Genomic DNA, 23,734 nt, shown 5'->3' on the forward strand with positions numbered 1-23,734 from the left:
ATTTGTTTGACATTACACATACCGGTGTTGTGTTCAATTTTGCATGGCATGTGGTACCTATATCTTATGATAAAGCTAGAAATATATATTAAATAAATAGTATTAATTCATTTAAATTGAGGAGCCTTATAGAATGTATGTATGGACAAATAACTTTTTTTAATGTTATACCGCGCAAACTTAATTCACTTTTAAATGTATTCAACCTTAATTAGGTTATACTTATAATTATACATAATATTTATCTATTACCTAATTATCATTAAAAAAATCATTAATATTGGATTTAGGTCATTAAAATGCAAAAAGGTTTTATATTTACACAATAACTAAACAATATAAGTATTCTTATTGGCATTTTGATAATTTCAGTATAATGCCACCTAAAAAAGTAGAAGAACCTGAAAAGAAACCACTTATTGGCCGTGTCGGAACAAATTTAAAAGTGGGAATAGTTGGTGTACCAAATGTGGGAAAGTCAACATTCTTTAATGTTCTCACCAAGAGTCAAGCAGCTGCAGAAAATTTCCCTTTCTGCACCATAGATCCTAATGAAAATAAGTATCCAATTTGTTCATCTCATTTTATAATTCACATATTATTGTGACATGAAATTTTATTTTGTTTATTGTTTAGAACTATTTGTATTAATGAGAACTTTAAAACTTATATTTTTAAACAATTTCTAAATTATATTGTATTAAACTAAGGCTATTTAGACCCAAATCTAGATAGGAATCTATAAAATCAAATTCCATGTCACCTTAACACCAAAAGGGTTATTATTATTATTATGTATATAAACACACTAGCAGCTTAATATGCTGATGTGCGCGTATTTTGAGATTTGGTGAAACTATCCAATCTATTTTTAAAAGAGTTCAAAGATGGTGCACTGATTACACTTTCCGGAAGCCAATTCCAGTCAGCCACTACTCGGTTTGCGAGAAAGTTCTTTAGAGAATCAGTAAGGTCAAGTGCTTTTGGACGCTCATTATAAGATTTCTTCCAGAGTGACCTGATCATTTTCGTGGCTTTTCTTTGAACCCTTTCAAGCATACTAATACCGTTTATGAAATAACGATCCCAAATGCAAAGCAACCTACATGCTTTAAAGTTTTATATGCCATTTATATAGATTTTTTTAGCATTTCATGTATGACACATTTCTAATTGCAAACTGTTCAAGCTGAATTGATTTTATCTTGGCTACTGATAGTCACATCATATAAGTTATATTTAATGAGAAAAATACCTTTTCTTATTTCAAACAAGAATTACCTATAAAACAATACATACAACACATTTCATTTGAGTTTAAAGCATAAACCTTTTTTAAAAATAAAAATGTAATACTGTCAAATAATTACATGTCATTAAGCAATGCATCAATTTAAAAAGGCAAAATGAATCAATTTGAAAAATATTTTTCAAATGTAGAAATTAATGATGAAAACTATATAAATGAAATAGAAATTTGCAACGGTGTTTGCTTTAGAGGAAAATATAAGTTAATAAAGAAACATGAAAGTGTTTGTAAATGTCACCCACCACCATTAGGTGCTTCAGTTCTTGGGTTAGAGAACACCGATATACCTATTCCAGATAATTTGGAGTTTTTCAATGCTTGGACAGATGCAGATGCGCAAGAAGCATACTTAAAAACAAAACCAACCTGCTACTTAATCTTAGGAAAACCTGGTACAAATTCATACACTTTGGGGGAATCCCTCTCAAAAAAGATGAACTGTGTTCACATTTGTCCAAAAAATGTATTAAACGATGAAATTGACCAAAAAAGTCCTACTGGACGCTGCTTAGACTATAATATGAAACTTAATAAAGTTTGTCTAATTGATAATATACTGCCTATAATGAAAAGAAAATTGGAATCAGCAGCAGTTAAACATAGAGGCTTTGTTATATCAGGAATACCATTAATATCATATGAAAGAAATTTGCAAACCTATTTTAACAGTCTCCATGGTGAAGAATCTATTGATGTGGTTGAGGGAATGCTCTTTGACATTATATGTAATTTGAAGAAAAAAAAGTCAAAAGCCAAGAAGGAATCAGCTACATCGTCGGTTACTAGTGGAGTTGGAGTAGGTGAAGAAAATGAGGAGGAGGAAATAGAAGAGGAACATGAACAAGAACCGGAAGAGGAAGAAGTACCGCGGGTTGAATTGCCAAAACACATCTTAGATACATGTTCTAATATAATTTCTTATAAGAAACCTTATTTTGAAATTATGAGAGCCATAATCATTCATCAGATTGAGGAAGTATTTAATTTTAAGCCAGATATTTTAATTCATATAACATGTCCTAACAGTGATTTAATAACAAAAAGAAGTCATAAGTATTTTAACTATTTGACCGGTGCCAATACTTTGTGCCCATTTACAGTTAATCCTGATAGTGAGATAAAATGGCCATCAAAATATTATTTGCGAGACTACAATCAACCGTTTGATAGTCATACATTTAATCCTAAATATAACTGTAAGCATCCAAGTAACTTTTCTTATAATGTCGAGAAACAAATATGTAATTTTAAAGATCATCTTTTTGAATTTTTGGACACTAAAATAAAAAGCTATGATCCAAAATGCCTTATTAAATTGGATGGCCGTGTTTCAATTCATCAGATGATGCATAACATCATGGAGAGGATAACTCTACTACCTATAAAACCTGTTTTACTTCCTGAGCCACTGTACTTAGAGGAGCCACCAGAAGATATGGATGAATTTTGGAAAACAGTAGAGGAATTGAATGTTGTTAGAACTCAGAATGTTAATTTTAACAGATATTCTTCACCATGGTACAATAGATGTCCCGTGGAGTTAATGAAAAGAAGATCAGTGCAAGGAAATCCTAGATTTGCAGTATCATTTTTTAAACATGTGTATTTATTGTCTTCACTGAATGATATGATATCATTTTGCAGAAATCCTCGTCCTTTTCTAAAACTGAAGTACCTAGAGCCCACCTGCAGAATTATTGTTCTAGGTTCAAAATGTTCTGGAAAAACTCTTGTGTCAAATTGCTTGTCGTGGTTGTTTGATGCAACAGTCATTAATTATTCAGATATTTTAAATAAAGAAACAGAGAAGAAGTACAATTATTACTCAAAGAACATTTTATCAGAAATTATAGCTTCTATTGAAGATGCTAGATTTATGAAATGGGAGAGTAGTGAGATTCAGAGAATATCAGACTTGAATATGTGGTTTAATACAAATCACAATATTTTAAATAGATACATACAAGTGTTGCAAGAAGTTTTGACTAAAAAGCAGGGAGGTGAAGTTGTTGGTGGACCTCTATTGAAAAAATTAAACAATTTGAAAGTGAAATTACCGTTTATTCCATTTTTGAGTGATATGGAACTATGTCAGGAAGCCGTACAGGGGGAGAACCTGCAGAAATATGCTCCAGCTGATTTGTTAATTGTAACAGAAAAACCAAAGATACCAGTTCTTGGTGATGAAGATGTTACTAAGGGAATAGCTGAATATATAAAAACAAATGATTTACAAAAGGAAATTGAGCCAACTTGTGAAGAAATAATGACAGAAATTATGAATCACCTTAAAGCTATTGAAAATGACTTTTCGCAAAATTTCGAACCATGTTATGGTAAATTTATAATCGATGGTTTTCCATCTGAAGTAGAATATTGGGAATATTTATCTGAAGCTGACATGCTACCTGACTATACCATTGTATTAACTGAAAACCGAGAAATTGATGACGATCTTTTACAGCATTATAAGGGAATAGAAAAAAGCATTAAAAATTACCAAGAGCGATTTCTTAATAGCAACGACTCATTAGTCAAAACAAAGCTTCTCAGAGGTCTTCCTTTAAATTCTACATATTTAAATATGAAAACAACTGTGAATGAAATCATAGATAATATATTAGGTTTGATATCGGCTGATGACTTATCTCTAGAAGGCAATGTCAATCCTGATTTACAAATGTTACTCACTGAAGGAATAGAGAAATTTCGAGAAGGTTGGGAATCAGTAAAAGCCAAACTAGACAATTATTCGAAATGGTATGGAGAAGTAGAACTTGAAGGTAAGACTGATATAGATGTCTTAGACGAAGTCTTGTTACGACTGCGAAGAGCGTACTGTACTGTTTCCATTGTTGATGAAGATAGAGATGGTCAGGACCATGACTATGATAATGAAATAAACCAGGACGTTTTAACATACAATGACGACCGCAATTTGTCAGATACCAATATATTTTGTCCAATAGCTTTCTTTGATTATAATGTGCTTTGGGAAGGTAAACCCGAATTAAGTGCCAAATTTAATAATAAAACTATAATGTTTTGCAAAGAAGATTGCATAGAAAAATTTCAAAAAGATAGCATACGTTTCCAATCCTTAGTAAAACCCTTTAAAAAAACGCCTTGTTTGAGAATTTGCACGATAGGTAATATAGGCAGTGGAAAGTCTACTTTATCAAGACGCCTAGCTAAAGAATCTGGCTTATTATATGTAAACTTTGACGAGTTTATCAATAACTATGTGATTCCAAAACATTTTAAAAAGGTTGGTTGGCAATATGAAAACAGTTTTGTAGAAAAAGCTGTAGAAGAAGAAAATGCTATCGAGTTTCAAATGGATGAGGAGAACGCCAACCTTATGTCGGACTTGCTTTTTAACGAAGCTGAAATAAGAAGAACAATCTTTAATTATTTTGAACAGGGCGTCCCATTGCCATCTTTACTGTTGCAACAAATCTTAAAAATATTGTGGTTTGAGGAACCTTACAAGTCAACGGGTATTATAATTGATGGGTTTCCAAAATTGCCAAATGATGTAGAGGATATGGTATCATCTTTTTGCATTCCAAACGCAGTAATAGGATTAGAGGCAAGTACAGAAAAAGCGATAGAAAGAATTTCACCAATCATGTTTAAAATGTGGCGAAATCAATACAAAGAGGCAAAGCTGCAAGCTCAGGCAAAGTTCGAACGTGAAAAACAAGAGTGGTTCGATTTTATTACAAAAAATATAGTTATCAAATTGATTGTGGATGAAATGATTGAATTAGTAATTCCCAATGAAAACGAACTTGTACAAAATTTGTCTGTGCAAAGCACAATTTTTGATGCCAATCCTTTAGGATCCTCAAACGTTGATGTAAATTTATTTAACATTTATAACGAGGTTATACAGGAGTACCCAGCTCCGGTCGATCAAAGTGAATGGGAGAAGCCGGACGATGTTTCAGAGAGAATAAATACAAGAATCGAAGCCATCTTTGAAGTGTTTGAAGAAAATATCCAATCTGCAATGGATACTCTAACAGAACAAAGAGTGAAGGTTATTGCTGTGAACGGCTTAAAGTCTATAGAAAAAGTATTTAGAAATGCCTTGGACAAATTATCTCCTTTGTTAAACAGAAATGAATCGTTTTTAGAACAAACATTTATTATAAATGGCGATATAGCTGAAATGTTGATTTATGAGGGTTTTTTCTTTTTAAGCAAGTTTAATAGAATGTGTCCAGTTTTCTTATACGATAATCCGTTAACACTACACAACCCATACTATATTCGTAAACGTAAGGGTAACATATTTCCTGTTATTCATCGTGCCTACATATATTTTATTTCATCTGAAGATAATGTTAAAAAATTCAGGTCTAACCCCTTAAAATACATTAAAAGTAGGCGTATCGAGGCGTATGTAGAATATCCCTTACGGATAAGCATTATTGGGCCACCTAAATCTGGAAAATCTACGTTGGCTGCGAAACTTGCGAATCGATTTGGATTACTTTGCGTCAGTAGAGGTACTTCGATTCGACATATTATGGAGAATATGAATTGGACCCAACTTAATTCTAAGATAAAAACATCACTTGAGGGAGGAGATACCATAGACACAGAAGAAATTATAAAGTCCATTCAAACCACAGCTATTGACCATAGATCTATATCGTACGGATTAGTGTTTGATGGTTTTCCAGAAACAGCTTTTGAAGCTTCTGAATTAGTGAGACACGGTCTTTATCCTTCAATTGTTTTCGATCTTAAAACAAGTCTGTCAAAAGCTTTAGAAAATACCCACAGGGAAATACATTTTGATATTATAAAGGAAAAGCCGACGTTTTCGAAAGCATTTGTCGAGTATCGATTTCGTGAATGGGAAAGAAATAGCTCTTCCGTACGAAAATGGATTAACGGTGACATTCAAAATATTTACGAATTACCTGCAAATGGTACATCGTGGCAGTGTTTTCACACTTCACTGAATATTATTGAAGATATATCAAAGAAAGTTCATCACTACTTATCCAATTACGATTTAAAAGTTGTCAGTGCCGGTGTTATGGGTATCACGAATGAAATATTTGTATCAAAAATGTCTGATTTTAAAAACTTTTGCCCAATGTGCTTCATGAAGAAAATATATATAAACAACGATCACCCTGTGGATAAATCTGGAGTTGTTCAGTATAGAGATGTTTATTACTGGATTTGTCGGAATCACATTAAGGATTTAGATAAATTACCAAACATTCTGTCTTTGCAAATGAAAATAGAAATACCTGAAATCCCAGCTATCGTAAAATCCATTTACCCATCACTTGTCTATGAAAATGGAGTATGTATAGTGACATATGCTGAAAATCTTCCATCACAGAATATAATAAAAGGCAACAATAACTTTGCGGCAGTCTACAATGGTCGCTATTACTTATTTTGTAGTTCCAAGTGCCTGGACTCATTTATGCGTAAACCCTACTTATATTTCGACATTGAAGTTTTTAAAGAAACGTCAGGATTTCCCGAGATATCTCTAAAGACCTTGCCCAATCTTGGGTATCTAGAACAAGCCGTGGGGAATATGATAACAGCGGCTTGTTGCGCCGTCAATGTACTACGTCCGAAATATCTTGGACTAAACGTTTCCATCTCCGGGGTTATTTATATAGCACTTTATTTTAAAACTCATAATTGTATTGATTCGTCACAATTGAAGTTATATAAGAAAGCTTTAAAGGTGTATGAAGCTAGATGTAAGCTTCCCATTGATGTAGGCTTGAAGTTACGATCTATGGATAATCCTTTTGCTGACTATGTAAAGTGTTACGGCAGAATCAAAAGTATTATGGGAACCGACTCTGGTACGGGAAAACAATCGAGTACGGAGACTAATGAAACTTGGAAATAATTATTAATAAATTGTGTTTTTAATAATTAGTTTTATTCCTAAAATTGCTGCGTTCATATTTACAAGGTAATTGTATTTTCTACATTATGTTATTCCATACAAATGTCTAACCAGATCATTTCTTCCAGCACGTCGTGTACCGGTCCCGGATGAACGATACGATTATCTTTGCCAGTACCATAAACCTGCCAGGTATATTTCTTTGCCTTCAGATATAATAGTAATTAAGCCTTATTTATTCCTTGAAACAATTTTTTTTAATAAATAAAAACTTTATTAATGACAAATAGGTTGTGACAAAATTCATCTATCGCTAATCCCCACTACTAGATAACAATTATTACGTGGTACATGTTTAAAAAGTAATGTGTGTATCTTTTGTAAATAATAAGAATTATTTACAAAAGATACACACTATACAGAACTATCTCTTAAGAGTAAAGCCCTTCTCCAACCGGCTCCATCTCTTTCTCTATCTTAAGCACTTCCTCGCCAACTTCTTTACGCTCATCAGCTCACCGTGCAAGAAGACGACTCCACTTTTCTTTGGTGGGCCTTTCCACCATCCATCATCTCTTGCGAGCGGTGTGGCCGCCCATTTCCACTAAAGTTTTTTCTGTGGTACCCACTATCGTGGGTCAAAAAATATTGTTTTCTTTCTTATTTCTCTACTTCTTATATTGTCTTTTACACGTACGTGAACCAATAAAAAAAATATGTGTTCTTACACATACCTATAACCTCGGTCTACAACAATTATGTATATTTGTTCATGAAGTTTAAACGTATTGCGTGAGAGAAGAATAGAGAAGATGAAACTTTATTATACACTATTCAAAGGGGGAACGCTGCCAGTATCCTCGGAACCTAAAGGGACTCCTTTTTATAATATATTTTAGTTATTATATTTTAAGGTTAGTTATTCTTTTTATTGTTATAAAAAGGATATTTAGGCAATAAGAAAGTACCCATACTAGTATTCCCTGTGTCGCGGGCAGACAGTCTCTTCCTTTTGACGTGTTAAAGCTAGTTGACAGTAATTTCTATATTACACTTGCATTTTATAATTAAACTATTGTTGCACAATGGTGTTTTTTTTAAGATTTTTAGTCAATGTATATATTGTTTTAATAAATAAAATAAAAAAAATAAAAATAGCCTTTATTCGAGTACATTATAACTACAGTAAGTCCATGTCTTTTAAGTTTTACACTTGTACTCGACCTCCGATGGAGTGAAGGCCTCCTCCAGATTCTTCCACTTATCCCTATCTGATGCGACAATTTTCCAGTTTTTTCCCGCTATCCCTTTTATATCATCTTCCCAAGTTTTCGGTGGGCATCCTCTCTTTCTTCTTCCCACTGGGCCCTTCCAGCCCATTTCCACTTTAGCCTTTTTTTATAAGTTACAACATCTTTTATTTTTGTACGACTTCGTATCACCTTGTTTTTTATTTTGTCTTTAAGCTTCAATTGAAGAATGGAGCGCTCCATGGATTTTTACAAAGCGTTAATAAAAAAAATTGTAGTATGTCAAAGGGCTATGGAGCGCTCCATTCTTCAATTGTTTTAATATGTGATAGTAATTTCCAGTAAAGTGCCTGCGTTTTTGAACGTGGTGGACATCGCGGGGTTGGTGCGAGGGGCGGCCGAAGGTCAAGGACTGGGAAATGCCTTCCTGTCACATATCAAGGCCTGCGATGCAATCTTCAACTTATGTCGTGAGTATTTAATACAAACTTATTCTTACTACTATGTGAAACAACTTCAAACTGAAGTATTTTCGAACCATCTCAACTTAAGGTCAAGAAAAGAGCATATCAATTCTTATAAGGCCGGAAACACACTCGCCCTCTGGCATTGAGTGTCCATGGGCGTCGGTATCACTTAACTTCAAATGAGTCTCATGCCCGTTTGTTTTTGTTTAAAAAATTTCACCCCAATTAAAACCATAGACATTCATAGATCACTACTCACTGAATATTAAATTATGACGAAAAATTACGTAATTATTTTTTTAGAAAAAAAAAACAAGGTAATACTATTATTACTAGGATACTAAGAACATTACATATACAAATGAATGCTAATTCGAAAGCTAAACATTGTTGTTCTGTGTTTAGTGTAAGAGTAATGTATTACAGTAATTTATCTAATTATACTGTAGAGTAAAAGCGTTTTAAGATTGTTTCACCGTTTAAATACGGACGACACAGTAACCGCACATTTTTTTTACTAATATCAAGAACGCACTAATTGTATTACCACTATTTTCGCGGAAATATGGTGAAACATTATTACCACTCTTTGTTTTTAAACTGTCGCAATCTATTTCAGGAAAGTAAAATTAGATAAACTAGTATTACTAACCTTTTGCACGAAATAATTTCCGTAGAATAAAGACATCCTCGTGATCGCTTGATAGAGGACAAATCTTTGTTTTTAATTTATTTTATTATTATTAATTAACTATTAATTACTTGAGGTTAAATGGTGTAATGGTTGCAGCTCCTTACAAACGTTGTATATAACAAAAAATTTGGCGAATAAAAAGAGTGGCGGAGAGTTTATTGCCAGTTCATAAGTGTACATATATGTATGTATAAATAAATGATTTTGACTTGAAGCGATATATTATGTATTCCACCTCTGGCTATATCTTTAGTATAATAGTTTTTTATTATATATAATTTATGTTAGTTGTAGGATTACGAAATAAATAAATATAGTTTTTGGACTTAATTGTTAACCCTAGAAAGATAACGTTATTTTTTTGTACTGAAAAGATAAACATGCGCCTGAGAGGCGCACTGTTTTAATACCAGATTTTTTTTATGAATGTCAATTATTTTTATTTCATTCACTACTGTAAATTGTTGAATTATTAATAAGTAAATAAAATACATAAGTATTATCATAAATTTTTATTCAAAATATGAAAATTTGTAGGTATTTATAAACCCTTAACAAAATTTTTAAGTCTTCTGTACTTAGGTAGAAATTTTTAAAAATAGGTAATTTTTATAGTGTTTTTTCTTATTAAATAATTAGTTATTATATAATCAGTCTCAATTTTTAAAAAATACTGGAAAAATCAACGGCTAAAGACAATTGTTGAAAACATCTTTTTTATGTTCTCCGCACACTGTCTTTTTACATTTTGTGCAACTCATCTTGGACATTCTCTTCTTTTTTTTGTATATAAGCTACAGTACCGTCGAATTTTAGCTGGAGGTTCCTCATCAGCTTCTTCAGACATCTCTCGGTTAGTCTGTGGGAGGATATTCTCAATATTTTGTCTTGAATAATCTCGTCAGTTATAAGTAACTCAAAGCATGGAAGTGGTTCAAAAATATTTCGAGACATGCGACTAGGCCCTCTATTGGAATGAAGTATATTGATCGCAGACGTTCTTCTGTTATTTTGTCCTTTAGCAGTAGCCCAAACATGCCTATTCTTGCCCCTAATCACATCATTAGGCGGCGTTGGTCATGTCCAGTATTTTCAGTGACATTCTGCGATGAAGGATCATTCGAATTTTCATAAATCATAGCTTCAACTACGTACTCATCACCAGTATCACTTTGCACATTGTCTTCACTTACATGGTCCTCGATCTCACTGTCACTGCCGACATCTGCGCCTTCATCTTCTTCATTCAATAAATAAACAATTTCTCTTTTTTACCAACACTCTTCTGCTCGCCATGATGCGAAAACGCTCCTAAAAACAATTAATTACAATAAGTATTCACCAATAAAAAAACCTACCTTTAAACTTACCGTACATTGGAAAAAATTATAAAAACAAAATCACTATGAAAGTGGCGAAAGTTACACAAAAGATAAACATGCGCCTCCCGAGCGCAACGCATCGCTCTAACAGCAAACCTGTGGTACTTACCGAACAGATGCAGCCGTCTCTCGGAAGTGATGACCAAGGACTGAATTGGCGAGGAAACACAAACTTGTATGCGCGTCGGTAACAAAATGGCAGCGAAATATATATTTCGCGGGCGCCTCTGAGGCGCACGTTATCTTTCTAGGGTTAAATGCGTTTCAGGTGCCTTCGATGATGAAGACGTGATCCACGTGGACGGTGATGTGAACCCCGTCAGGGATTTGGAGACGATTGGTGAAGAGTTGCGGTTGAAGGATGAAGAGCAGCTGTTGCAGAATATTGAGAAGTTGGATCGGGTGGTCGTCCGTGGTAATGATAAGAAACTCAAGCCGGAGTATGTAAGTGATTAAAAAACTGCTGTTTTTTTTCTAAATTCAGAATGATATATACTTAGCCAGTATTAACCAATACATATTTGCATATAAAAATTATTTATATTGGTTTCCAGGACTCCCTGATGAAGATTAAGAGCATTTTAGTTGATGAGAAGAAGCATATTCGTTTCGGAGACTGGAGCTCATTTGATGTAAGTGAATGATAATTAACAGACACAATATTAATTAAGATATTGATTAAGAGTTATCACTTTGACCTATACCTAATCAATTTGGGTTCCAAGCATGTGTGCTGAATTTCGTAAGTGTATGTATGTCCACTTATTTCTCAGAAAGTTGTGGTTATGCACTTCTTGCACTTTGTTTCTGGATGAGATTGCTTTTTAGCGATAAGCATCCCTTATAATTTTTATGTATTATGTTATTTGTTTTTCTATAAATGTAACGAAGTGTAAATAAATAAAAATAAAATAAATGATTGACTCCGCCATTTTGCCTTTATACCTAAGCTATTTTTTTAATTACAGATTGAAATTTTAAATAAATACCTGTTCCTCACTTCGAAGCCAGCGCTTTATCTTGTGAATTTATCGGAAAAGGACTATATTAGGAAGAAAAATAAATGGTAATTTGGTTTCTTTGATAAATAGGCTTTCAATTTGAATAATGTTTTGTTAAACGTATGGACTTGTAGATATCGATGTCTTCTATAAAACTGTAGTACATCACTTTGCTCTATTGTCAATAGTTTCCACACCGTACTATTGAAATATTCTATAGCCTATGTTCTTTGAGCAGTGTTGGGCTAGTGGCTTTAGCGTCTTTCATCGCTGAGGTCGTAGTTTCGGTCCCCGGCTGTGCACCAATGGACTTTCTGTCGCATTTAACATTCGCTCGAACGGTGCCTTAAACCCAAAAGAGGACAGCGTGTGTCAGGCACAGGAGGCTGATCACTTACTTGCCTATTAGATTGACTAATGATCATGAAACAGATACAGAAATCTGAGGCCCAGACCTAAAAAGGAAAACGTAGGGTTATGGTGAAATAATTTTTTAAATCGGCACTGTAGTTTTGGAGCTTGAAGGAATCAAAATATCATTCCTATTTATAATGTGTTAAAATAACCTGAAAAAAATAAATCTGTATTGCATTGCTAATCATCTGTCTCATCGCTGTTTGACAGAAAGACGAAAGAATTAAAAATCTTTTCTGTGTAAACTTGGAAACTGTCGAGAGTTCAAACCCCGGTTATGAATTCTTTTTTGTGTAATATTTATTTTTTTAACGTTTTTTATATTTTTTTTACGATCTACTACAATTTTATTTTTCAAACTACTCCATTTTTGTTTCACAAACTTTTTAAGGTTTTTTTTTCTTTATTTTTACGAATTTCTACTATTTTTCCGAACTACAACTTTTCTATTTTTGTATAACATCTGTCCGTACCTTGAAAGAAACATTGTAAGAAAATTTCATATATTTGTTTTTCAGGCTACCAAAACTAAAGGAATGGATCGATAAGAACGACCCAGGTGCACCTTTGATCCCCTTCTCTGGAGTCTTCGAGAGCAAACTACTGGACATGGACCCAGAAGAGAGACAGGCCTTCTTGAAAGAACAGAATGTTACTAGGTATTTTTTCTAAATTTTAAATTTAATGCTTATAAGAAATTGCGTTTCGTTTTGCGAAAACAATATTTAATGTCTTTTCCCGGGCTGCAATAATTATATTATGTTATTAATCATCATACAATATTCCCAACAATAAAGGGTATGTTCCGATATACACTGCGACCACTGTACAGAGTAACGTCAATTTAGTATACTGTGAAACCGTTTCTCTATAGCCAGCTATACTGGTTACAATTTAAAACGGAACGCAGTCCAGTATACTAGTCAGCTTCGTTTTTCGACACAGTTTTCAAATGAGTGCATCAAAGTTTTTCAATTCAACAAGAAAAACTATTATTGGAGTATTATCGCATTAAAAAAATCTATATTAATTTTAACTGTCAATTTAATTAATACTACAAAGAAAGTAAGTTAGAATTTTAAATGTTTGTTATTAAACTGTAAGTTATATCAGCCGTTAGGCATTCAAGTGGTTTTGATTGATCACGTGATCAAAGCACTGCGAGTACCTTACCTCGAAAACGCCAGTGCTCGCAGTAGAAGTATAGCGGGGATTTGTGACGTCATATATTTCCCTAGGACGCTGCGGCTGTATACTGGCAGTCCATAGCGGAACGAATTTTTGAACAGTGGGAGCACTATACAGTACTCGCAGTGTATATCGGAACATACCCAAAATAAACTAAAAAAATATAACCTCATTGGATGTCACTCTTTGACATTGAGCTGTCAGATATTTAATTTAGTTTTCTCCAAATTTATTTCTTTTCAATTAATAAACACAAAAATACGACAATTGTATCCAAACATGGACCTTCATATTTTTCTTTTATTATTTTTCTTAAATAAACTTTACCTTTTGACTAATTTCCATTTAAATGGACGCGTGTTTAGATGACTTTGTACATATATGTTTGATACCTGGCATATCATTAATATATGAACACTTCGTTGCATTTATAGAAAAACAAATAACATAACAAGCGATCCCATGTAGGCAGCCCTAGTAAGGAAAAAAACTAAAAAAAAAAAAACTTTAGAGGTGTCAAGGGACACCCGGATGGAACGAAATTCCTTTCGATTAATTTATATGTTAATTGGTATCATAACAGTGTGATAGATTTTCTCGACACCAATCTTACGACGAAAAAAAAAAGCCAACATCACGAGGTGTTCTCAGGCGGTCACCCATCCAAGTACTGACCTCGCCCGACGTTGCTTAACTTCGGTGATCGGACGAGAACCGGTGTATTACAATAGACAAAAAAAGTGTCGTGACAACTTTTCGTAAGAATTTTTTCCGTCTAGCCCCCTTTCACAACGCGCGATAAGGAACTTCGTTCCAAAAAGAATTAAAGAAAGAAATGAATATTACATTTTTTTGCCTCTGAGGCGCAAACAAACTGTTGTGATGTCTAGCAGAACACGTCTGTTCCACAGCGTAATGCTGAGCCAGGGCCAGTTACAACCACAACGCACACATATTACACACTTAAGATGTACCTTATTCCTCTTTTTTTTTTTAATTTTTTTTCTAGTTCTTTTTTGATTATTGTAATTATAGTTTCGTGAGTAATAAATGTGATGTCTGTTTGTATCTGTCAAATACAAATAATTAATTTTACATTTCAGTGCGTTAGATAAAATTATTGTCCAAGGGTACAAAGCCCTGCAATTGGAGTACTTTTTCACGGCGGGAGCGGACGAAGTTAAGGCTTGGACTATTCAGGTAACAAGTGATTAATATATCGAAAACTTAACATTCCTTCGTTTTCGAATAGTAATCTTATCGTAAAGTTAAATTTCTTTTGGCTTTTGCCAACCATTAATGTTGCTAGGGGGGGGGGGGGGGGGTATGAGTTCAAACGGCGTGTCCAATAGATTTTTCTAGCGATTTGTATTAAATACATGGTCATACGGTAAGCTGAATAATCTATTTTTAGCCCTAAAACAGGCATATCGCAGGACAATAAAAATTAAAAAAAAATAGTCATACTACGGAATTATCGCATTAAATAGCCATAGTACTCGCTTTTCCTAAGATACGCGGACAACGTACTGTAATGGTATGTCAATATGTAAAATGTCTGCCATTTTTTTGTATTCAAGGGGTTCTAATAAATTGAATGGGCTCAATTACAGCTACAAGCAAATGATTTAGTAGAACTTATTTTTTGCATTTTTACATCTACCTCCTGTGAATCCTGTGATAATGCAGAGATCTGATTATAGATTTTCTTCATTATTTAAATTTTATTGACCACTCACCCCTGAGGCAGACACGTGCAAATGATTGAATATCGATTTTTTTTTTTACAAATTAATTTTTTTTTTCGTATTAATCCGAAGTTTTTGCAAAAATATTCGCAGAAAGGCACCAAAGCCCCTCAGGCCGCGGGTCGCATCCACACGGACTTCGAGAAAGGTTTCATAATGGCTGAAGTGATGCACTTCAAGGACTTCAAGGAGGAAGGCTCCGAAGCCGCCTGCAAAGGGGCCGGCAAGTACCGGCAGCAAGGTAAATAAATATTTATTCATGTGTTTGGATTCCTCTGAAACAGAGCAAGTTTTTTTGGGTAGGTTAACTATTTTTAGCCATTAAGTAAGTGCGCCCACCATTTTGGCCAATTCTTTTAATATTTGTCATCAAAAAAATTCAAAACCATTTCTTCATATTACACCAGGGTAGAAAGAAGCCTTTAAAAATAGTAAAAAGTAAAAAAAAAATTCAACGAACAGAAAACACAGCAACATTTTGAAAAAAGCTGATATTTTGACGGGTGAATTTTCGATTGAAATTTAGGGTGCTTTTTCGATATTAATTCAATAAAACGTGAAAAAATAACAGCGTATTTAGGACATAAAAAGGTAACTTTTCACCAAATTTCGTGGGAAAAAAATTAATTTTGTTGAAAAAAATAAAAAATATAGATAAAAATAAAAAACCAAAAACTTGTTTTTTTTTAATTTTTCACATTAATTTTGAGGTTATGTGAAAAATGTGAAAAAAGTTTTAAATCTTTTTATTATCTATTCTATTTATTATCTAAATCTATCTTTTTTTTTTCAGGCCGTAACTACGTAGTAGAAGACGGCGACATAATTTTCTTTAAGTTCAACGCAGGCGCAGGTTTGAAGGACGCAAAGAAGAAATGACGTGACAAAGTCCTCTTACTTCTAGTGCATATGCTATACATGAACCTCGCTCTTTACTCTTTGCTACACGTCGCTTGATTTGACACAATTGTATATCGTTAGTTAAGAAATATTAACTCTGTTTTCCTGTGAATATTATTTACCTAAATACATGTATCTTAATAACGACTGAACCGATTTTGATAAATGTTGAATAGTATAACATACTGATTTTTTTAAGTTTGGTTAATTCTTTTGTATGATTTTTTAATATAAACACTTAGTCATAAAGCGTTGTAGAGAAATCCATAAGTCCAAATTGAATATGGCATAGTATAAACACAAACCACAAAAATTAACCTCATTCATAATAAAAACGTGTTAAATAAATTAATACGCCATTTTCAATGTCAAAAATGTTAGCAATATACAGAGTGTCTTATATATCAAAGTCAAGCCGTAGTCATATAGGGCCTGTTATTGTCTTCTTAAAAGGGCGGCAACGCACTCGCGAGCCCTCCTAAATACGTGACAGAATTTTTTTTTTCTGGGGTTAACTAGAACCTTTCCTTTCATCCGATTTCGGCTTGACGATAACTTTATCCTGTATAATGCGTATATTTTAGTTTTCTAAATCGAAATTGTTGTGTCGTGTAAATGAAACCTTTGTAAATTATTAAATATCATAATTTCAGTGTGATTTTGCTAATCCTGTTGTTTCATTCTCACATATTGTAACAAACAATGTTAGAATGAGATAGCATACTGGGTATGTACCTTGGTACATTTAATAAAACTGTTATATTATATTATTTTTTTTATTTTAATATCCCTTGGTATCCCTTAAGTGTAAGTTTGAACAAATTTTAAAACAATGGTGAAAAATTAGGATAATTTTTCGAGAATTTTTCACGTGACACACGTGACTGAGGTATAAAAAATTATTTTTTTTAATAACGCTTTTTAAAGTTATTTTTACACATATTACTCTCAATAACGCTTTATTTTGAATGGCAAATAGCCCATTACCATTTACTACAGATACAACTTGAATGTAAATATTATCTATGCTGTGTTTCAATATTTATACTTTTTGGTTTTGACCACATTCTATTTTCAAATCACTTCAACGAATTCTTCTATACGTGTTATATTTTCTGATTTTTCGGTCAAATTTTCGAGTATAAATTTAGTTTGCTTGAGGAATCTTTTAATATTGACTTGTGACAGAACATCTTGGTCGGTTACGGGAGATATTTTTTCTTTATCTTTGCTCTTCTTGAGTTTTGAGTTGAGAATGTAGGAGGACGCTTGAGTAACTGACTCCTCCCAGTCCTGAAAATAAATTATTCTTATATTCTATAAAATATATATATATGTAATATCTCGTAACAAGTTATAAAGGACCGTGAGACATTTACTTAAAAGGGGAGGATCTAAAAAATTTATTGCATGTTTTTTTTAATAGAAACTTCTTTAGGAGGGTAACATTTTTACGGATGAAACGCAATAATAATAATATTAGCGTCACGAAGATGTGCAGCGTTTTTGTCGAATAAAAGGGAGAGAGCGATTGAAACCGATTGAGAGAGAGTGTGAAAGCATGAAGCAAATAGCCATGGAGCAAGCAAGTAAGAAAGATCGAGAGAGAGAGAGTGAGATAGAGCGAACGTCGCATCACTCCCAGTGCCATGGAGCTAGTGGTGGGAGAGAGCAATAGTGAGAAAGATTAAGAGATCGAGTAAGGAAGATCGAGAAAAATACATCACTATTGGTTGATGTATTCGTTTCACTGACATGTGTACTTTGTACGCACGCACTTTTTATTTAACAAAATCGTTACAGTGTTTTAAATTTTCTAAATTACTTTTATTATTTCGTATTATTGCATGTCTATTTTATACCTGAATATCATCACAGAATGTGTCCAATGATAGTGTTTCTTCGAGTATTTGAATTTTTCCTTCTTCAATACCAGAATGTTTGAGTACGCAAAGCACAAGATGTCCAATTGCACTCACCTCACACGATATACTAAAATAAAATTAGAAATAATGTAGTTTTATTAAATACTTTTAATAAACAGTGTTACAGTCGTCCTGAGGTCGTTCCTTCATTAATGTACATTTTGTGCACAAACACTCGATCATACGGTGATGGAAATCCATGAAAAGGCCGACTATGTCACGCACAGAAGGCTGATCATCTACTTGCCTATTATAAAAATTATCACGAAACAGATAGGCATGGTACTCTCAGATCATAAATTAATAATTATTATTGGAACGAAGTTCCTTATCGCGCGTTGTGAAAGGGGGCTAGACGGAAAAAATTCTTACGAAAAGTTGTCACGACACTTTTTTGCTATTTGCTATTGTACACCGGTTCTCGTCCGATCACCGAAGTTAAGCAACGTCGGGCGAGGTCAGTACTTGGATGGGTGACCGCCTGGGAACACCTCGTGATGTTGGCTTTTTTTTTTCGACGTAAGATTGGAGTCGAGAAAATCTATCATACTGTTATGATACCAATTAACATATAAATTGATCGAAAGGAATTTCGTTCCATCCGGGTGTCCCTTGACACCTCTAAAGTTTTTATTTATTTACATCACAATAACACAAAACAGGAGAAAAAAAATACAATACCGAACTTAAAACTTCACTAAACTACTGTTTATAAAAGCCTTTACAGATTATAAATTTCCTGAAAGAAGTTTCACAAATCTGTGTCCGACTTAGAGAAAATTAAACACATAGATTTTGCCTTGTATAAAGAAAAACTTACCTGATTACTTTATCTTTACATGCTAAGACATCTTCAGCAGTTCTAACAATCATTGAATATGTGTCTCGCATTAGAAATTCCAGGGCTTCACAGTCACCCGGTGGCAAAGACCCATACTGGACCAACAGCTTCTTTTGAATGAGAGTGAACTGTGATTGTAAAACGTTTAGTTCGGCCTGAAAATAACATTCATTATTAGGTTTAAAGAAGTTTATTCTTAGTTACATGAGATAGAAAAAAAGTAAAAAGCAAAATATATCACGCCATCCATCTACTAAAAAACTTTGCAGGCGTATTTGAAACGTGTCCACTACTAATATTTCACATATCTCTAGAGGCAAGCAGTTGTAAATACTCGCTCCGAAATAGGTTATATTTTTGCGACCGTATACGGTACTGAGATGTATTTATTTTGATATTTATTATTTATTCTGATCTGTAGGTAGATTAGTTGTGATGGCAGATGGTTCCAAAGACACTTGCAATGGCCCAGTGGAAAGAAAAAGGAGAGCCCACTATAAACCTGGGAAGATGGAATAAAAGGGATAGCGGAGAAGGATTGGAAAATGGTAGCGAGGATGAGAGACATGTGGAAAAAAAAAAAAAAAAGTTTAATTTCAAAAGAGAAGTAATATATATTCTATATATTTATATTGTTACATAAGCAGATTTATTGCAACTAATACCCCCCCCCTCCCCCTCCTGTTGTCAGCAAAAGTAAGCAAAACTCTCAAAAATAATAGTTCATAAACGTATTAATTTTTTGTAGGAATCGTCGAAAATGCATTTCGTTTTCAAGCATAGACAATGTGTGGGTAATGTGTGTAAAAATGCAAATAATTACTGTTGACGTAACCACCAAATAAGAAAATCAAAGACGCCCCCCATAAGGTGCGTCGTACGTAATACTTGAACGGCCACTTTTACATTATCGAAGTTTTCATGCGGTTTCCTTACTTTAAAAAAATATTCTACACCCAAGTTCATAAGGGTTGCAAGATTCTAATAGAGAGATAATTATTCAAATCGGTCCAGTAGTTTTGGAGCCTATACAAACAAGCAATGAAATCTTCATAATATTAGTGTAGATTTATCTAAATAAAAAAATCAATGGCGCTACAACCTCTTTAGGTCTGGGCCTCAGACTTCTGAATATGTTTCATGATCGTTTGTTTCATCTAATAGGTAAGGTTATCGGCCTCCTGTACCTGACACCGTCGACTTTTTGGGTCTAAGACATGTCGGTTTCCTCACGATGTTTTCCTTCACCGCTCAAGCGAATGTTAAATGCTCACACAAAAAGAAAGTCATTGGTGCACAGCCGGGGATCGAACCTACGACCTCAGGGATGAGAGTCATACTCTGAAGCCACTAGACCAAAACTGATCAGTATCTAAATAAAGGCAATTCTAAAAAAAGTCTACCAAACCTCAAATTTCTTCAAAACAATGCGTTCCTTGGCATGCTTTTCGATGGATTTTAAAAATCGATGAATCATATGTTTGTACAGCTCGGGATCAATTTTAAGCATTACTTCTAAATTATTTATTCCCATTTTCCTGTAATGTTCTTGTAATTTATCAAGGAAGTAATTTAAAATCGGATATATCTCCGTACAATCGTTTCCTTCAACCGCGTATTGATCGTCCATAGTTCTAATTGTCACTGTTTTATTTTTGTATGAAAACGTAATACTATTTGGATTAATTGTGTCTGAAAGAAAATATCTTTAAATTAAAACAAAGTATTTTCTGTGTAAAGTTGAGTATTAAAGTTTTTTATATACCTATACAGTATACATATTAGCCGACCTGACAGACTTAGTAGAAATCTTCAATACAAATTTAACCAAATCAGTTCAACCGTTATAAGGAGTTTAATTACAAACACACACACAGATTTAAATGTATAAATATATCATTTAATTTACATAAAATTTCCTAGATTTCCTAGAATTTTACTTGGCTTTAATCAATTTAAAGTAGAACAAAAATTTCAAAAATATAGCAATAAAGAATATGTTATAATAATCCAGTGGGGCTACAACGTGGCCATCCGATTCTTAATCAATATTTAATAGAGAAGTACGCTTAATTGTTTGATCAGCCTACTGTTGTGTTGTTTATCTTTACCAAGCAAGTGCTAATTGGGCACATAAATAACATCGTGTAGCCATGATTAACACAAGACGCCAGAGATGATGCCAACGTTTCATAGAAAAATCTTAACGTACCAAGTTTGTATTAAGAAATTTATATAACGTAAAACTTACCTTCAAATACATTATCTAAACTAATACAGCCAAGATTAATTTGTAAATACAAAATAAATGCATTATTTTCAACAGTATCAACTACACGAGTATACAATGACAGCGGTACCAAAACATCTTTAACCAACACATGGATCTTTCCAGAACAATCTGTTATTGTAAAAATAATTTTAATTTTATTATTTGAAACGCAAAAATCATTGAGAGAAATTCGCGTTTCGACAATCTCTGTTCCATTAATATCGTCTAGGCATACACACGAATCGCTAAATGAAAATGGCTGTTTGCAGAAGTAGGTTATTTGTATATTCTGGATTTGTTTAGGTTCACATGTGAGGATGATTATTAATGAACAGTTGGGTGTTAAAACGTCGTTGATGAAGCTCTCAACTGGTTTTCCCATTTCAATCTTTATTTTGATAAGCTCGGGCGTAGGGAGGGATTCTGAAAGAAGACAATAAAATTATGTCTATTATAGCACGATATTAATTAAACAGGTCGACGTATAAAGTGATAAAAAAAGTTAAACTTCTTTGGCAAACAAATTTTTAAGTCTTGTTCATATTTATACAAATCTAAAACTTTATATTTCCGAGACTTAGAGGGAGGGAAAAAGGAATATATGTTAGAAATTTAATGAATTTAATTGTCATTAAAATGTTAAAAGTGTCGAAAATTAATACAAATAATAAATTTAGTTCATTTCTTCGATAATAAAAACACGTGAATTATTGTAAGGTAATTCACCCTTCTCACTCTCTGTCCCAATCGGTCTCAATCGCTCTCTCCCTTTTATTCGACAAAAACGCTGCACATCTTCGTGATGTTCCGTAAAAATTTTACCCTCATGCGCCTAAAGAAGTTTCACTTTCGAAAACTCTTTTCAGACGATATTCAAACTCAAACTCAAAATATCTTTATTCAAGTGGGTAACCAAGTACACTTTTGAATCGTCAAGTTAAATTAATCATACATTTACATTTACTACCAGTTCGCAAGTCAAGGGCGTAGAGCGGGTAATAATATTACAGCTGCACCGAGTGTGCATAGAAATGAAGTGCATGTCGTCGAAATATGAATGGCATAAGCTGGAGAAGGAATATAATTGGATTCCAAACCTTCACTTAAGTTCCAACCAAACCAAACCAAATTCCTTAATTTTATATATTTTTTGTTTTGTATTGTTTTTCATATGGTTGTAGGTAATTACAATAAAGGCTTAATGTACTTAGGGTAAGATTTTGACATACAAAAGCGATAGTGAATGTTGAGTTTCGACTTGAAATACAAGAGCGAACTTTGTCTCGCGTGTCAAATTGTCAAATCCTACTATACGTTTACACATATGGGAGTTATACTTTGTACCATCCAGATTCTGGATCTAATTTATTTGTATCTAAGTTAATTCTATCACTCTGTGCCTTATTTGTCTAGTCTATGTTTAATTTAAAGTCTGTTATATACAAATCTAAATAATAAATAGCAATGGAAGCACGTACCTTCGTTCCCCATAATTTTCTCAAGAGCTTCCTCAATGGCCCCTATCTCCGCTAGGATATCTTCTGGTTCAGCAGCAGCCGTCATCGGTACTATAGCCGAATTCAGATCAGGCTCCGTTCCCAAATAGCTCACACTTATAATTCCATTCGTGGACAGTGTTACAATTCCTCCAGCTAAGTTTTTGAGAAAACATCGAGATATCGCCATTGTATTATTTAGTAAATCACACGACCATAACAACGCTGTGTCTTCATAGATGAAGAGCTTTGCATCGTCGGATACAACCATTATAATTAATCTTGAATTTGGTTCTGAAAATTTACGTTAAAATACGATTTATTGGTTTTTACATCTAGGAACTAGGAAGTGGACTGCGGACAGTGGTGTAACAATAGGGTGGCAGGGCTGGCAAAATGCCACGGGCCCCCGACCCAAGAGGGCCCCTGCCCAAGAGATGTTATGTTGCATGTATACATTGGGCTAGCGTGGGGACTACAGACCATTCCCTCTCGCCTAAGAGAGGAGGCCTATGGCCATTAGTGGAACATATACAACGTGTAATTGAGTACGCTGAAAAGTTTATTAAAATTAAACTGAGTACAACGTGACAATTTTTACTGATAGGGCCCCATCAAAAGAATTTTCCACGAGCCCCAGATAGTATAGTTACGCCACCGCTAGATATAATATCATTATAATAAGACCTAATATTGTAAATGCTCTACATGAATATAATGCGTCATTTAATTATTTTTAATTTAATAACTTTATTTTTAATTTTAATAACTTTATATTTAATTTAAATTGTTATATCTTTAATATTTTTAATGTACGTAAATAAATGTAACTAGGCAGTCACAGGCACCTAAAACGGAATTCCTTTACAATAATTATCTATTCCCGAAAACATTACCAATCTGACGAAAATCAGATGTGCATGTGTTTTCTGTTTCTGACCTAGC

At 33.5% G+C, this 23,734-nt stretch overlaps 2 protein-coding genes, 1 long non-coding RNA gene and 1 pseudogene across 3 annotated transcripts in view; 1 reads left to right on the forward strand and 3 right to left on the reverse strand.

Moving 5' to 3' along the window:
• Window positions 1-17,022, forward strand: LOC125052977 (obg-like ATPase 1). The gene is made up of 11 exons (XM_047654114.1): window positions 1-135; window positions 373-557; window positions 7,343-7,403; window positions 8,804-8,931; window positions 11,273-11,448; window positions 11,559-11,636; window positions 11,973-12,070; window positions 12,938-13,078; window positions 14,711-14,807; window positions 15,449-15,596; window positions 16,149-17,022. Exons 2-11 carry the CDS (start codon window positions 377-379, stop codon window positions 16,232-16,234), a joined length of 1,194 nt encoding a protein of 397 aa, XP_047510070.1. The 5' UTR covers window positions 1-135; window positions 373-376; the 3' UTR covers window positions 16,235-17,022.
• Window positions 10,811-11,260, reverse strand: LOC125052980. The gene is made up of 2 exons (XR_007117515.1): window positions 11,114-11,260; window positions 10,811-10,933 (listed from the first exon to the last, which is right to left on the reverse strand). It is a non-coding gene; the product is annotated as an uncharacterized LOC125052980 (long non-coding RNA).
• Window positions 14,234-14,352, reverse strand: LOC125053440 (annotated as a pseudogene).
• The window catches only part of LOC125052973 (protein PTHB1), an 11,753-nt gene continuing 5,030 nt past the window's right edge, over window positions 17,012-23,734 (reverse strand). The window contains exons 6-11 of the mRNA XM_047654109.1: window positions 22,772-23,083; window positions 21,273-21,716; window positions 20,430-20,713; window positions 19,001-19,176; window positions 18,118-18,247; window positions 17,012-17,548 (exon numbers count right to left, since the gene is read on the reverse strand). Coding sequence (XP_047510065.1) covers window positions 17,330-17,548; window positions 18,118-18,247; window positions 19,001-19,176; window positions 20,430-20,713; window positions 21,273-21,716; window positions 22,772-23,083 — 1,565 coding nt within the window. The 3' untranslated portion in view covers window positions 17,012-17,329. The remainder of the gene's footprint in view (window positions 17,549-18,117; window positions 18,248-19,000; window positions 19,177-20,429; window positions 20,714-21,272; window positions 21,717-22,771; window positions 23,084-23,734) is intronic.

This window comes from Pieris napi, chromosome 10 (genome assembly GCF_905475465.1).
Source record: "Pieris napi chromosome 10, ilPieNapi1.2, whole genome shotgun sequence".
NCBI classification, from domain to species: domain Eukaryota; kingdom Metazoa; phylum Arthropoda; class Insecta; order Lepidoptera; family Pieridae; genus Pieris; species Pieris napi.